The sequence below is a fragment of the Neomonachus schauinslandi genome, chromosome 10 (assembly GCF_002201575.2).
Source record: "Neomonachus schauinslandi chromosome 10, ASM220157v2, whole genome shotgun sequence".
Lineage (NCBI taxonomy): Eukaryota > Metazoa > Chordata > Mammalia > Carnivora > Phocidae > Neomonachus > Neomonachus schauinslandi.
Genome location: NC_058412.1, coordinates 87,478,736 through 87,495,513, shown reverse-complemented (window position 1 = coordinate 87,495,513; position 16,778 = coordinate 87,478,736). Strand labels below are relative to the sequence as shown.

The 16,778-nt window shown below is 37.1% G+C and overlaps 1 protein-coding gene across 3 annotated transcripts in view; it reads left to right on the top strand.

The window, feature by feature from the left end:
- The window catches only part of SEPTIN10 (septin 10), a 64,629-nt gene extending 48,439 nt beyond the window's left edge, over nt 1-16,190 (top strand). Inside the window, exons 8-12 of one of the 3 annotated variants that reach the window (XM_044918487.1) lie at nt 329-497; nt 8,622-8,754; nt 13,268-13,455; nt 13,962-14,044; nt 15,190-16,190. In XM_044918487.1, the coding sequence (XP_044774422.1) occupies nt 329-497; nt 8,622-8,754; nt 13,268-13,455; nt 13,962-14,044; nt 15,190-15,332 (716 nt within the window). In that variant the 3' untranslated portion in view covers nt 15,333-16,190. Of the gene's footprint in view, nt 1-328; nt 498-8,621; nt 8,755-13,267; nt 13,456-13,961; nt 14,220-15,189 lie in introns of those variants that run through there. The other 2 variants (XM_021680310.1, XM_021680308.1) reach the window with 2 other exon arrangements.
- The last annotated feature ends 588 nt before the right edge of the window (nt 16,191-16,778 follow it).

Sequence of the window (16,778 nt, the reverse complement as noted above, 5' to 3'; positions counted from 1 at the left end):
AAATGTCCTAAGGATGGTTTGTAAACTGCCAACAAAATACTTGTGAAATAACTGGAGCATATGGTAACATAATATAATGTATTTCTTTCCTGTTTATCGATTGCCTACTAAATTTAAAGCAATTTCCCAGTCTGTTCATTCAAATTGCCTATAATTCAGTGTGTATAATGCAAGAGTTTCTTCCTTGGTTACTTATATAAAACAATCATAGGTATTAGGCTGATCATTTCACTGTTATTTCGGATGTGTTTTTATAGATTCTTTCAACAAATACCGTGTGTCAGGAATTAAAAATTGGTATTGCTATTTTCTTTTTTTTTCTGGCTAGTGGAAAATGAAAACCACTGTGACTTTGTAAAGCTCCGAGAAATGCTCATTTGTACAAACATGGAAGATCTGCGAGAACAGACCCACACTAGGCATTATGAACTTTACAGGCGTTGCAAACTGGAGGAAATGGGCTTTACAGATGTGAGCCCAGAGAATAAGCCACTCAGGTAACAGGGGATTTCTGTGAGAAGCCAACCAAAGAGGAAGTTAGAGAGGATTGTACCTTGTTATATATCCAGGATGTTGGAGAATGTGGTTTTCAGAAATCTGGCAAACCATGAAGTAGAATCATTTGCTTATGATTAATTATTGTGCTTCTCAGATCACTTGAGTCCTTCTTGCTTTTGAAGGGTCTCTAATACCTCATCTGACTCAAAGAGTTTAAGAAAGAACATAATCGGGCGCCTGGGTGGCTCAGTTGTTAAGCATCTGCCTTCGGCTCAGGTCATGATCCCAGGGTCCTGGGATCGAGTCCCACATCGGGCTCCCTGTTCAGCGGGAGACCTGCTTCTCCCTCTCCCACTCCCCCTGCATGTGTTCCTGCTCTCGCTGTCTTTCTGTCAAATAAATAAATAAAATCTTTAAAAAAAAAAAAAAAGAAAGAAAGAACATAATGGCAGAAGCCCATTATCTCAATACATGCTGAAATGAATAACTAAAGGAAAGAACTCTCATTATTTGGTTTTATGTTGTATTTTTCTGAAAAAGATAAAAGCATGTTTATCTGTTCTTCTAAAAGAAAGTTCGAATGTGAATCATATTAAACCAAAAACAGAACAACCTTGGTTTTTATCTTGATGAAAGTTTGAAATTAGTTAAACTTAGGAAAATGTCTTATAAAGGAAGAATGAAAGTGCTTGTAGGGAGTCAGAGATTAGACTGTTTCTTAAAATATTACAGGGTACTTGTAAGAATTTTAGAGCCTGATGACCTTCTTGTTCAGTAATTACAGCATTCAGTGTTATAAACTTGCTGGGTAATTTTATGTACTGCCACATTCCTGACTTTTTTTATTATTAAGGTATGTAAACATGAAACTCTAATCCTTAACCTACTACATCAAATTTGATTTGATGTAACATTCCAGAATAGTTTTTGCATGGAGGAAAGCATGAGATCTTTAGGCAAAACACTCTTTAAAACTCTGTTGTGGAACTAAGGATTTCTTTTCTATTTCATTATTTGTATTTCTGTCATTTCCCTGACTGTTAGTATTTGTAGTAGAGTAAACACAAAAAGAAGGAGAAGGAGAACCTTAAATCAGTGCTGCCATTGCATATGACCTTTGGGAAGATTTAATAGTAGATGAGGTTAAATTTTTAAATTTTTTAATCTATGGATTTAATTAGTGTTTTAGCTCTAGTAGTATGATAAATTAAGAATTATATGTACTTAACCCCTCCTCACCAATTTCATGCATGCTATGCTTTTGATGACAGGCCAATCTGATAAAATTATTTTCTCTATTGAAGATTTGGCTTCGCTAGTGTTTCCCAGAGGAGGCTTACTTCTCATTCTTTCAAATTTGAGGGTCAATTCAGAGGTCTCAATGTACATTACTAAGACATGAATCCTGAGTGAGAGCAAGTGGGACAGCCTTGAAGTACTCTGAGAAGAGGGATTCAGGTTGCCTGGTGGGTCAGTCATCAGGCATCTGTGGAAGATTAAGAAATGTGGGTTCAGAATTTCCAGGGATGGAGCCCAAGAATCTGCATTTAAGTTAAAATTTCAGTCATTCAGTAGATATTTGCTGTTTGCCTCCCATTGGTTCCACACACTGCTAGTCAGTGGTATGTAAGTACTGTGGGATTAAACAGAAACTCTACCTTACAGAATTTCTGGGATGGAGGTGGGAGTCCTCGAGGACACTCTGGCCCTTTGTGGAAAATAGAGTCAGGGTGCTGCTACAGTAGTCCTGGTGAGACCATAAAGGCTTGGGGTAGAGTGATAGTGTAGAGGTGGTCAGAAGCACATTTAAGACATCTAATTTGAAGGTAAAATTCATAGGACTCATTGATGGTTTGGATATGGGATGTAAAGGACAGAAGAATCAAGGATGACTCCAGTCACTGAAAAATGACCTGAATTTGGCTGAATGGTGGTAATGTTTACTGATATGAGCAAGACTGGGGAAAGGATAGATTTTAGGGGTTATGGTTGATAATTGAGAGGTTTTGGACATGTTAAATTTAAGTTGCTTATTAAATACTACAGTGAAGAGACGCCTGGGTGGCTCAGTGGGTTAAACATTCAACTTTTGGTTTCTGCTCACGTCATGATCTCATGGGTCGTGGGAACAAGCCCTGCGTTGGGCTCCACACTCAGCGGGGAGTCCGTTTGAAGATTCTGTTCCTCTGCCCCTCTGTCCACTCATGCACGCACATGTGTTCTCTGTCTTTCTTTAAAATAAATAAATAAATCTTTTAAATAAATGAATATTCCAGTGAAGAGTTTCAGTAGGTTATTACATAAATGAATCTGGCACTTAGGGAGAAGTTAAGGCTGTGATGATAATTTGAAAGTCAGCAGTGAATAATATGAAAAATCATAAACATTTTTTTTTAAAGATTTTATTTACTTATTTGACAGAGATAGAGCCAGAGAGCACAAGCGGGGGGAATGGCAGAGGGAGAGGGAGAAGCAGGCTCCCCACTGAGCAGGGAGCCTGATGTGGATCTCCATCCCAGGCCCCTGGGATCATGACTTGAGCCACCCAGGTGCCCACAAATCATAAACATTTTAAAAAGTGTCTCCTATTTGCAAGGCTCTGGGCTAAGTGCTGGGGATATAATAGGAATAAGATCCTATAGACCTGGCTGTCATGGAGATTACATTCTTATAGGGGAGGCCAAAATCAAATTGCACAATTAATCACAGTTGTGAAATGTGCACTAAAGGAGAGATGGTATATAATGGGGGAGGGTTTCCTGACTTAATCTGGAAAATTAGAGAAGATTTTCTTGAGGCAGTTACTTTTTGAGCTAATAATTTGGGGAAGTCAGAGCAAGACATGAAAAGACTGCAAGCAGAGAGAGAATGACATCTTCAGAGCTCTGTAAGAAGGTTAGTGCAGCTGGAGAGCAGACAAGTTGGGGGCATAAGATTGAGAGAACAGGTAGGCAGGAGTCAAACTGTGGAGGACCTGGTTGGGATTTGGGCTTTGTTTCAAGGGAAAGGCAAAACCATTCAAGGAGTTATCATACCATATTTGCATTTGAAAAATCACTTTCAGCTCTAATGCAAAGAAAGTATTAAAATGGTGTGCAAAGATGTTTAGGAGACACCAGTAGGTGAGTATTGCTTGGATGAAAGCAAAAGTGGTGAAAATAGAACTGGGTGTGTTTGGGACATATCTAGAAGATGAAATTGAAAGAACTTAGTGACTGTTTGGATATACTGAGGTAAAGAAGCAGGAAATGCCAGAAGTTGCTGCTAAAAAGAAAGACTTCTAGTTTCTGGGTATTATGGTTTCATTGGCTAGGTAGATGGTTGTACCTTTCCTCGAAATAGGTATCTCTGGAAGGACTGGCTTTTTTGTGGAGCAGCAGTGCTGGGCATGATGGAGCATAAGCTTGGTTTGGGACCTGCTGACTTGAGTTTCCTCTGAAACATACAAGTGACAATGTTGAATAGGCACTTTGGGTATTTTTCTGGAGCTCAGAGGAGAGGGCTGGGCCAAAGGAATGAACTTAAGAGTCATCAGCATTTAGATGGCTAACTGAATGTTTGAATATGGATGAGATTGCCTGAAGAGAGAAGTACATCTGAAAAGAAAGGTGCCTTGGAAACAGACTTGAGTCACTCTAATATTTGTCAGCTGGAGAAGCAGATAGAAGAGACTGAGAAGCCTTGGGTAGAGGAAGGAGGAAAACCAGCAGTGACATGTCTTGGAAGCCAAGTGAAGAGAGTTTCAGGAAAGGAGAGGTCAGCTGTGTTGAAGCTAAGGATCAGGTTCTTGCTATAGAAGTACAGCAGTGTAATACATTGCAGTTGCTTCCTTTACAGCTCTTTGAAAATAAGACAAAAAGGGCAGTAGTTCTATGGAAGGCTACATCAGCTAAGAATTACAGATTCAAAGAGAAGACTTAGAACAGGTAGAAACCAGTTTCATTCTATGCTGGGAGTGGAGTGAATGAACTGAAACCATTTCCAGCCTTTTTATTCTCTGCTTGACAATTTATAGTCTAGTCCAGTAGGCCTACCTTAGGACATGTACCCTTGTCTTGGCCGGAGTGGGCATGAATCTAATTAATTGTCCCACCAGACTGTATCCCCAGGGGGAAGAGGTAGCTCTCCAAAAGGTAATCAGGTTAACAATACCAAAGGGAAGTATAGGTAGATGGTGGACATTCAGAATCAAAGATTGCTTAGAACATCCATTTTTTTGAGCATTTCTTCAGTTCGGGAAGCATCTGCTCACTGATCAAATGAAGAATGGAAAATTGGAAAAAGGAGGTTCTTCAGTCTACACCAGGTAACAGATTGGGTAGGGAACAAGCAAGAAAGGATGGGGAACTAGATCTCAGTGTCAGGGAGGCCTCTGCCTGCCTGAGTCTTCTACCCTTCCTAGGCTGCTCTCCTTAAGAGAGAAGACATTTTTTACTGGATTTCTTGAATCAGGCATGGCAGAATGTTTCTTCTCCTGCTGTTTTCTTATTTGTGAATAAATTATTTGGTAAAGCTTCTATAGTTCATTATAGCTTGATGTCTTAGGAAGGTTTTACAGTTTCAAGAAGTTACATTCTATTTTCTGGGCAATATTTCCCATTTAATTTGGGGTGTACCTAACAGTAGTCACTATGGTTTGGTTGGCATGTAAAATCCATCCCTCAATATTATATCTATCAATTAAAAAAACAGTTATATGAACATGTTAGGATGACTTTTATTTCTCTTTACTACCCAGTCCTCTACATTGCCAGACCTTCAGCTTGTTTTCCATTTACATTTTATTGTGAACAGTTATGCTGAGTCGTAGTTAGTGTCTTAATCTCGCAATACTATTCATGTGCTTATCATGAGGTCCCAGTAAATGGCATTATACTCTCCTCTAGCCTTAACTAACTGATCTTTAATTATTTAAGCTAGATCAGAAATAACTGATAAACCTTCTTAAATCCCTAAGTTATTTTAGATTAACATAACCATTCTCATTCCAACAGTTAATCATCTTTAACGTTTGAGTATAAAATCACTGCCATTTGAAGTGTCGAGGGACCTGTAGTTTTGAAAGGAAGATTTTTGTAGTATTTTAGAGTTGCTTAAGTTTGACATAATTTTTTTTGTGTTGTAAAATTTGTGTCTTTTAAACTCTCAAGAAATAAATAACTTTCTGCATTTAGTCTACAGCAGAAATGGAAAAAGTTCAGCAGGCTTTTAAGAACTGTATATGAAACACAAAGAAGTCCTAAGTGAAGGGACTGCAGTGATTTTCTTGATGAATATGAGCATTTGAAAAAATTTTTTCTTCCTCTTTGGTTTTAAACTTTGCTTTAAATCAGTGATATTTGCAAGTATAGTAATATGTTTCATTGAATATTTGTGACAACAAGCTTCTTTTATACTAGAAAAAGCAAGAATTTTATACTAGCATAGCAAGAAAACTTTTTCATTTTCGTTTAATGAATAAATCCATGATAGTAAACAGTAGTTGCATTAGTTTTACAACACTAACTATGTGAATTGTTCCCTTACAGATCTTCTAGGAGTTTTTTTACCACCTTTTGAAAGATAGTGTGGGTTTTTTAACTTACAATTGGTTTTACTTAAAATGGACTTCTGGTTGTCAAAGTTGAAAAACCATGTGACATGATGGAAAATATGCAGGAGCAGTACATGACTTTTTAATCTTTTGATAAAACAAAAACCTAACCTGGTTCAAATTCTAGCTTTTTACTTAATGACTATGTTGCTTTGATTACTTTTCCTCTCTGAGCTTTAGTTTTCTTATCTGTAAAACAGAGTATTAGTGCTTATTCTTCATGGATGCTATGGGAATTAGGTAGAGAAAGGATTCCAGAAAAGTACCTTGTTGGTAGGAGCTATTCAACAAATGTTAGGTCTTTTCCCTTTGCCAGGTAGATTTATTTTCCTCTTAAGCAACTCAAGTGCTTATATAAACAGATAATGGGAACTTTTTTAAGCTTACATTTGGTATGAATTCAGAACATTATTTAAATCAAGTTTGTCATTAAAGACTATCAATCCAGTGTAGGATCAGCAAAATGTAGTGAGGTTTCTGAAAATGATGAAAGTAGCCTGATAGATATAGAGGTTTCTTTAAAATAAGACCAAAACAAACACAGAAAAGCAAAAAGCCTGGTAAAAAGTAAAATGTTTCCTTGAGATTTTGAGCATTTATGTGGTTATCTAGGGCAGTTTGTACATTTTGCTCTTACAGACAATGTTTAGGATCTGTTCCTCCTCAGAACACCTGCTATGCATACCCCATACAATCAGCTGTAATAGCTGTTGTGCAACATTTCTTACTCTAATTCTCCTTGAACTTCTAGAATTCTATATTTATAAGATTTATTTCTCCAGTTATAGGACCAGTGAATAGGTTGGTATGGCTGGAACCTTAAGAGGATTAGTTTATTTGGTAAGAGATGAATCTGGAAGGGTAGAATTAGGCCAGATTGTGAAGTTTCTTAAGTGCTATTTAAAGGAGGTGGGACCTTATTTAAGACGGTAAAATTCCTTAATTCATCATATTTATATCTACTTAGATATAAAATACTTTTGTAAGCAGTAGAAATTTCTTACTCTAACACAGCTGGAAAGTACATTTGTGTTCCCTGTTAAATCTTTGTGATAGTCTCATAGTGAGCTGAAATGGAAGGGCTTGGTGTTTCTGACGTATAAGAAGGTCTGTTATACCTCTGAAATGCTATAAGTAAAACAAAAAATATATATAAAAAAAGGGGCAGCTGGGCATAGTGTTCCAGGACAATCCTTGCTCTGCTTGGTTAAATCAGGCTCTACTTCCTGGCAATTTCTGTCATTAAATGAACAGTTATGAAGAGCCTGAAATGTCTAGAGAGTTTTGCTGGATAGTCGGGTTACAAAGATAATGATCTATTAGAGAGACAAGTAGGATATAAATGCCAAAGAATAGGTACAGAGTGCCATGAGAGTGCTTAGAGGGCATAGTTAGTTCCAAATGGGGAGACCAGAGAAGGCTTTTTTTTTTTTTTTTTAAAGATTTTATTTATTTATTTGACAGAGAGTGAGAGCAAGCACAAGCAGGGGGAACTGCAGAGGGAGAGGGAGAAGGAAACTACTCTCCACTGAGCAGGGAGCCGGATGCAGGGGTCAATCCCAGGACCCTGGGATCATGACCTGAGCCAAAGGCACTTAACCGACTGAGCCACCCAGATGCTCCCAGAGAAGGCTTTATAGAGAAAGTGGCATTTGAATTTGGCCTTTCAAATTCAAGGAGTAGAGGATTAGCTGGGTAGAATGGGGGTTGGCAGGTGGGCAGTAATGTTGGAAGCACAGAAGTTAACACAAGCTAAAGCATGAAATGTGTGGTTTTAGGAACAACGAATTGGTTGGTATGGCTGGAACCTTAGGAGGATTGGATTTGTTTGGTAAGAGATGAATCTGGAAAGGTAGAATTAGACCAGATTGTAAAGTTTCTTAAGTGCTATTTAAAGGAAGTGGGACCTTATTCTGTAGATAACATAACTAATGCAGTGGAAAAAAAGATAATGAGATCTGTGGTGTTTTTTGGAAAATCTTAGGAGTGGCAAGATTAAGAAAGTGAAAGAAGAACTAAAAGCCCAGAGATCAGTTAGGATATTAATTTGTAATAGTGAAGGCAGAAAATCACTTATGATTGAGTTGGGCTGTACCAGAGTATCTGTAGAAATCAGAAGACTGGATTAAAATGATGTCAAGGTCACAGACTGAACTCCCAGACCTTGGTGATCAGATACAGAGATAAGGTTATGGGAAGAGTCATGGATGACTTAAAGACTTCAAGGTTTCCAGACACAGTGATGCTAATTAACAAAGACTGAAAGAGGAATTCATTTGGGGTAAAATGAGAATACTTCTTGTAAAGGACTTGACAAGTCAGAGATTTCAGAAATCTAGTACTCTCTATTAGCTGTAGCACTGGTGGCTTTTTAAGTCTCATGCTGTAGGAAATGTCGTTTTCGGACTGCTCTATATAAGAGGTATTGGTACATATTGTTATAGTTACAAGGCTTAACCCAAGAAGTTTGAGTGTTTGCAAGTTTCCTACATCATTTTTTAACATGAGAGTACCACAAATAACTTTTTAGTCTTCAAGAAACCTATGAAGCCAAAAGACATGAATTTTATGGTGAACGTCAGAGGAAGGAAGAAGAAATGAAGCAGATGTTTGTGCAGCGAGTAAAGGAGAAAGAAGCCATATTGAAAGAAGCTGAAAGAGAGGCAAGTATGCTGGTTTGATACGATTTGCATTTGTTTTTTAGGTGTCCTGTTGGGGAGATTTATCTCAAGAATTTAGCTGAGATGCTTTTGGAGACTACTTCTTCAATAAGTAGCTATTTTAACACATAGTCTTTGCATACGGACTTTAAAAAGTCTGAATTCAGATAAAAATTTTGGCCTTTTTGCATAGTCTTCCATTAGAAGTGGTTCACCAAGTACTTGTATTGGACTAGGTTACTAAGAAGTGTTTTAAATGTCTTCAGTTTGAGCCAGAAATGTTTTAGCTGTGGCTTTATAAAGCCTTTCTTGAGAGTTCTTGAGAGTTGTTGGGATTGATGCTTGCTATGAAATGGGTAACTATAAAGCAGTTAAGTAGCTCAGTTTGAAGTCAGGCTTTCCACATGAGCCAGGTGGTCAGATGACCTTTGGATAGCCTTGGTGCACATGTGCACATGCATACCTATAAACATCACAGTTAATTTCCATAGTACTGTTTGCTTCTAGTTCTTCAGGCAATAATTTTACTTTTATTCGAGTTAAGCTATTTCCTATAGACCTAACCACAATGGCTACTTTTAAGTGAAATGGCCATATTCAAGATGATGATCAAAAAGGATTAGCTCAAAAGGGAATTTGCCATCTGTATTTTATAAATGCGTGTGTATGCATTTGAGGGGAGGATGTATATTTTTCCCTGGTCATCTGAAAGCTGATTATAGACATTATGATTATGATTATGACACTTTATCCCGAGGCCCTTCAGTATGCATCTCTGAAGCTTAGGCACATGTCCCTCCATAACCATTGTACCAGTATTATACCTAAGAAAATTTTTTTTTTTTTTTACACCTAAGAAAATTAATAAGAATGCCATAATCTCACCTGATCTCCAGTCGACATTCATACTTCCACAGTTGTCCCAAGATGGCCTTTTATTGTGTGGCTTTTTTTGTTTTGTTTTGGTTTTTTTGGTGATTTTTTTTTTTTACTTTTGTTTTTGAACTGGAATTCAGTTGTAGGTCTCATGTCACATTTGGGTATTCTCTTTGTTTAGTCTCTTGTATTGGAGAATAATCCCCTAGTTTTGAGTTATTTTTAAATATAAATATTGAGGAAAGAGTTGTGATGAGTAGGAAATAAGGATGCTGATTTTTTTTTTTTCATTAGTAGATTCATCTTTAAGATGGTAGTAGAGTAAAACTCTTTATTAAAGAGTTTATCTCATGTATCATGAGTCTTAGTTTCTCCCGTGAGGAGAAAAGACGTAGAAGTGGTTTCTAGTTGAGTTTTTAATTTTTAAAATCCCACATAAGAATATTTTGCTTAAATGTGTATTGTTTAAAAGGAAATTAAAAATTCAGGGTAACCACATGGTTAAAAGAAAAAAAGAAAGACTATTTGTCAGCAGATCTTTTGAAGACTTTTATTTTTATGGTTCAAGTGCTTTTTTGTGAAGCACAAAAAATGAAGTTAATGTAAACCTAAGGCATCAACAACCAAAATTCTCACAAGAGTTCTAAATTTTTTATTATATAGTATTAGAGGCAGTAGATTCCAGGCCCCTTTATTAATATTACAAGGTACTTCGTGACCAGTTTTTATACTGTAAAGTCAGTGTCATTAAATACTTTTATAGAGTCAAGGTCAGAAAAACAGACCTCTGTGCTGTTGATAACTTGTGCCCTTAACACAGTATCATCAGTATGGTACACTGCTATATCTTATGTAAACACTACTTCTGAATATTTGAAAATATGTTTGAATTAAATCCCTATTGTAGTGAATAGTGGAACCATGAGTGAATCTTGTATATGGTGTAGACTGTTGGTATCAAAAGTTGTGAACTCCACGTGATGTGATGTCACACCTACCCTGCCTCCCCTTTTATTTTTTTTAAAGATTTTATTTATTCATTTGAGAGAGAGAGAGACAGAACACAAGGCCGGGGGCGGGGGAGAGGCAGAGGGAGAGAGAGAAGCAGACTCCCCCCCCCCACCCCCCCGAGCTGGGAGCCTAACGCGGGGCTCAATCCCAGGACCTGGAGATCATGACCTGAGCCAAAGGCAGACACTTAACCATCTGAGCCACCCAGGCGCCCCGCCCCCCCCGCCTCCCCTTTTAAAACATTTTTCTCTTTATAGTATTTCTGTAATTTTTAGTCAACCTCATGAATGATATATGAAGTACCCTATAACCTTTTAAGATATTTAACTATGCATATAGAATATGCAGCCTCCACTTAAGTAATCAGAGATGTCTTTATTAATATAATATAAATCCACTCCTGTATCCTGTCTTTCCAGGCTTTACTCAGCTCCTCTCCCACATTTATAGGAAATGCACACATACTCAGAGACTTGTGACTCTCTTGTTTATACCACTGATTTGAATGACAACTAGATTACCTCACCCTTTAAGCGCACACACACACACACACACACAGAAACAACTTTTTGCAAAAGCAGGAACTATTTAAATAAGCAAATACTAAGGAACTGATGCTTCGCTGAAATGCCATCCTCAGGAATAAAAGAATCTTAGCGTAGAAGGGTCTTACTTAATCTGTTTCAGTTCTTTTCTCTCTCCATTTAAATACATCTCCAGTCAGGCTTTACTGGTGTACAACACAACCTCTTCCATATTTGGAACAGTTAATTTTTATTAGGATGGAGTTTAGCTCTTCAGTTTCCACCCTCAACCTCTGATTTCTTTTTTTAAAAGATTTTATTTATTCATTTGAGAGAGAGAGCACAAGCAGGGGGAGAGGCAGAGGGAGAGGGAGAAGCAGACTCTCTACTGAGCAGGGAGCCCGATGTGGGGCTCCATCCCAGGACCCTGGGATCATGACCTGAGCCGAAGGCAGATGCTGAACCATCTGAGCAACCCAGGTGCCCCTCAACCTCTGATTTTTAGCAAAACATTTCTTCAGTTATTATATGCCATCTTTTCTAGAAACCAAGTCCTACTTTTTTTTTAGAGAGAGATTTTATTTATTTGAGAGAGAGGGAGCACCTTCGTGCACATGCGCAAGGTGGGGAGGGGCAGAAGGAGAAGCAGACTCCCCACTGAGCAGGGAGCCTGATGTAGGGCTGGATTCCAGGACCCCGGGATCATGACCTGAGCTGAAGTCAGATGCTTAACTGCCTGAGCCACCCAGGCGCCCCAAGTCCCACTTTTTTATATGAATGCTGCCCAGAACTGAAAATACTAAAGTTAATCTAACTAGATTAGAGAATTTTAAAAGTTGCCTTTTTTGCTCTAGATTCTAGATGCTGTACTTGTGTTCTTGGCAGGCAAGGCACGCAGCTGATTCATGTGGGAATCTGCTCATGTCCCTAGATTTTTTTTTCCAGATAAACACCAAACTAGGGAAATTTCACCTTGTAATGTTATAACCTTTTACAAACTCATTTTAGTGACTGAATTGAGTGTACTTTGCATAAATTTATTCTTGACTTTATTAGACACAGGCTATTTTTTCCCATTATGGTGTAAATTCTACTACAGTTAAGTATTTTTATGAATAACACTCGGTTTAGGATTTCTTGATTTACTTTAGATTTCAAGAAGGTGAATGGCTGGAGAAAAATGTAATAGATTTTTAAGGTTCTTGATTTAAATTGATAATTGGCACTTTCCAGATAGGTTTACCAATGTAACTTTTTACTGTTTCACTATACTTGGTAACTTTATTTGGAAAATAAGGTGTTTTTTTGATAACTTGATTTTGTGATTAATGTCCCTCATTTTTATTGAACATGGATTTTAGAAAGTGAAGCCTTTGAAGAGGCTTTGTGGGGAAAATACAGAGCAAGAAAATAAAAACTAAGAAAAGGTCAAATGTTTTAAAAACAGGTTTTTACATGAGGCTGTGGCTTTTTATTTATTTTTTTTGTTCATTTTTTTTTGCATGGGAACTCATTTAAAATTAAAGTTACTTGGGCGCCTGGGTGGCTTAGTCATTAGGCGTCTACCTTCAGTCAGGTCATGATCCCAGGGTCCTGGGATGGAGTCTCGCATCGGGCTCCCTGCTCAGCGGGGAGCCTGCTTCTTCCTCTTCCTCTGCTGCTCCCCCTGCTTGTTCTCTCTCTCTAATAAATAAAATCTTTTTTTTTTTAAAGATTTTATTTATTTATTAGAGAGAGACACAGTGAGAGGAGCACAAGCAGGGGGAGTGGGAGAGGGAGAAGGAGGCTTCCCGCTGAGCAGGGAGCCTATGCGGGGCTCGATCCCAGGACCCTGGGATCATGACCTGAGCCGAAGGCAGACGCTTAACGACTGAGCCACCCAGGTGCCCCTCTAACAAATAAAATCTTTTAAAAATAAAAAATAAAGTTACCAAGGCAGTTTCATATGTACGTTTTTACTTCAAGCATGAACTTTTGAGACATCAGGAAAATTTGTAGATTACTGTGTAAGGTTAGTGTTAGCAACTGTTGCTAAGCTCGAGAACATTCCTGTGTGTGTGCTGCCACACTGTGTCATTAATGGGAATTGCACCTTTATTTCACAGCTGCAAGCCAAATTTGAACACCTTAAAAGAGTTCACCAAGAAGAGAGAATGAAGCTTGAAGAGAAGAGAAGACTCTTGGAAGAAGAAATAAGTGCTTTCTCAAAAAAGAAAGCTACCTCAGAGATATACCAGAACCAGTCCTACATGGCATCGGGCAGCAACCTGAAGAAGGACAAGGACCGTAAGAAGTAAGCTATTCCCAAAACCCCCACTCTGGTGGTCCCCTCCCCCATTACTTTCTGTTTCATTGCCCTCTTTGATCTTGTGTTTATCACAGTCTGTTTCCTTATTATCAGGCTCTGGCAACTAAAATGTCAGCTTCTTGAGAGCAGAGACCTGTCCCTCTTGTTCACTGCTATTTCCCCAGCATCTAGCACATATTAGGTGCTCAGTAAATATTTGCCAAAATGAGCAAATGAATGAATGAACAAAATATATCATAATGTAAAAAGGCTCATTTACCTGAGGGGAAAAATGGCTGCTCTTATTTCATTGTCCAGCCTGTGTTTCTAGCACACATCTAATAGTAACTGCTGACCTACCGTTAGTTATGTTAAATTTCATGTCTAAATGGAAGCTATATACTTTGTTGGGGAATCATAGAAGTAAAATAATATTTGATAAGAAAAATTTAGTTCATTTTTTTAACAAATTCTACTGATGATGATTTTGTGAGAATTTTTATTTTAATAAGGGAACCAGGCTATCGATTCGAACTCCTGTGCTTTGATGTCAGAGCTTGTGAAACCAATGGTGGACGTAAAGATGCAGAGGAAGGTAGAGAGGGCCCCTGTACAATGGGGCGGCCATGAGTAGCATTTGGATGATAATCTCAAGACTTATAGGTTTGGGGTATGTGTTAAAATCAAAGTTACCAAAGTTTTAGAAAATAAGTTCTTTTTCCTTTTCTATACTTTATGTCCTTTATTTCTCCCACTTAAAATGTCCGTGTCCTTTTGCCTATTTGACTGTTCTTGAAATTCATCACTGACTTGTTTTGTTGAGTGCTTCTTGGTGACTCTTTGCCTTAGTTTACTCCAGCTACCTCTGTTTTGGCAGCATCTAGCTCTCCTTTTGTTCCTCACAGAGCAACATTTCTGGTTTAATTTTATCATCACATCTTATTTCAAACCCAGCATTTTCAGAATACTATAACTTAAAAATAATTAGGAAAACATGATGTTGGCCCATGGCAGCTTTCCATTTTTGAACTATGGAGAAGTAAATCCACAGAGTTTGGGTGGGTTTAACTGACCTGTGGATTTAATGGTTTGTGGGGAGAAGAAAAGGAATGAATTCTCACATCTGATCTTTCAATATAAGTTCTACATGGGCATGGATCTTGTTTTGTTCATTGATGCATCCATCCCCAGAGCCTAGAACAGTGCCTGCTATATAGTGGACATGCAATTATTTGTCAAAAGAATGAATATGACTTCTAATAGTTATGTTTTATTCAATCATTGAATTTCAAATGATAAACTATAGTTTATGACTGCTTTAAGATATGCTTTGAATTATAAAGCTAAGGGACCTTTTACCTGTTCTTATCCTTTCACCTCAATCCAGTGTTACTAAAATTGGATTCCCCAAGTTTCTTCCATATATGAAAGACAGTTTACATTTGCTTTGTAAAAATTGTTGCCCTGCTCCACTTAAAGACCACTGTTAGCATGTGCTCTTGTTTATAAAGTTGGGACCAAGCCCATAGTTTTTTTGAGAGCTCAAAAGAATTCGTATTCAAGAAAATGGAGTTTGATGTTTTTTTTTTTTATTTTCCAAAGATATCTATAGTATATTAGATGTATATTTGCTCTTTCTGTAAAAGTTTACCTTGTAAAACTAATGATTCTAGTAATTTTTATTTCCTATGTAGTTTTTTTTTATTGTACCAATCAAAAGGTTTTTTCTTCTCTTTCCAGCTCCAATTTTATGTAAAACAAAGGTTCCAGATCACAGAAGGTCATCACAAGCAAAAATTATTAAAATGTTAGAAGTATACTTTGATTTTCTTGCTGTTTTTATTTGCTGTATCATTTATTCTATATCTGGCAAATGGCTGTAGTTACTGCCATTTATGGAAAAATATTTTTAAGTATAAGGTTAATACATAAGCCACAGTGGATGAGACCACTTTTATATTCACTGTTGTTAGAAGTTTTCAAGTTGCTGGTTTGTGATGAATATAAATCATTTCTCCTGTTGCTCAGTTATTGTCCCTTACATGCATTGTACCACAGAGCAAAGTGTCAATGCCATTGAAAATACAGAAGTCATTCATTATATGGCTATCTGATTGCATTTATATTCCAAGATGAACTCCTTTTTTGTACATACTAAAGGTAAATTTTGGGAAATATGTTTTAAAATGTATTATGTACCTGAAGGTCTAACCTCTTAATAGTTTCATAGAACCTTTTTTTAGTTTTTGATACCATTATCCAATTGGTAACATGATCCTAAGCTTTTGTATCAAATTATGTAACATGGCCTTCCACAGTTCAGTGTGCCTTATTGTGGTTGATGTATTGTTGTGATGAAACAAGATGTGTGTAAAAGTAAAAACATCTAGGTATAAATCATCTAGTGATGAGTACCTTTGAACCTGAGGTATTGCCACTCTATTTCATTAGAATGTTTTACATTCTTGTTGTTTAAAACTCTGTTTTCCAGGGGAAAAATCATAAGGTAGAATCATCTTATTAAAAATATTTCTTAAGAAAATAACTGTGAGCAATTGAATATTAAAGATGAAAATTTAGATAATCCATATATTAAGGGATATTTGAATTCAGTGCCTTTGTAGCATTCTTAGAACAATTTAATGCCTTCTAATTTTTTCTTAACAGTCATTGGTATATAAATTTTCATTTTTTGTACTTGAATACCCTAAATAAAATTGACACTTACTCTTGACAAATAACATATATACATCTATATATTTACTCAAATGTGGTTAAATAACTTTTCTTTTTGCAAACTGTCATCTTAAACATTTTATCAAAATTCGTTCATTTAATCATGTGTTTGAATTATTTTAAGACAGGTATATATTACCCGTATTTTTCAGAAAACAAAATGTTTTACTTAGCGTATGTCAGATTCTGAGCAGTGTATTTTTTCATGAAGTTGTGTAAGTTGCAAATAAAACCTTTCATTTCATAGTACAATTTATCTGGACAAACACTTTAAATTCCAGTTTTACATTTGAAATTCACAAATGTCTCTTAGCCTTTTAAAACTTTAGTAAAGTAAGTTATAAATATCACAGAAAAAGCTCTGAACTTTCTTCTCAGGATCAGGAATGCCCAAGTTCTGGAAGGTGGGAGCAGGAGAGCCCGTGAGTCCATGAGGGCAGGTAGCCTGTCGTACAGAGCCCAACCACTGCCACAGCACTGAGCGTTAGCCGAGGAGCGTGTCATCCCAGAAGCTCAATTATGTGATGTGAGTGGTGGCTAGCTGTAGATTTATTATATCAAATTGTGTATTAAACAGCTATCCTCAACTTTAA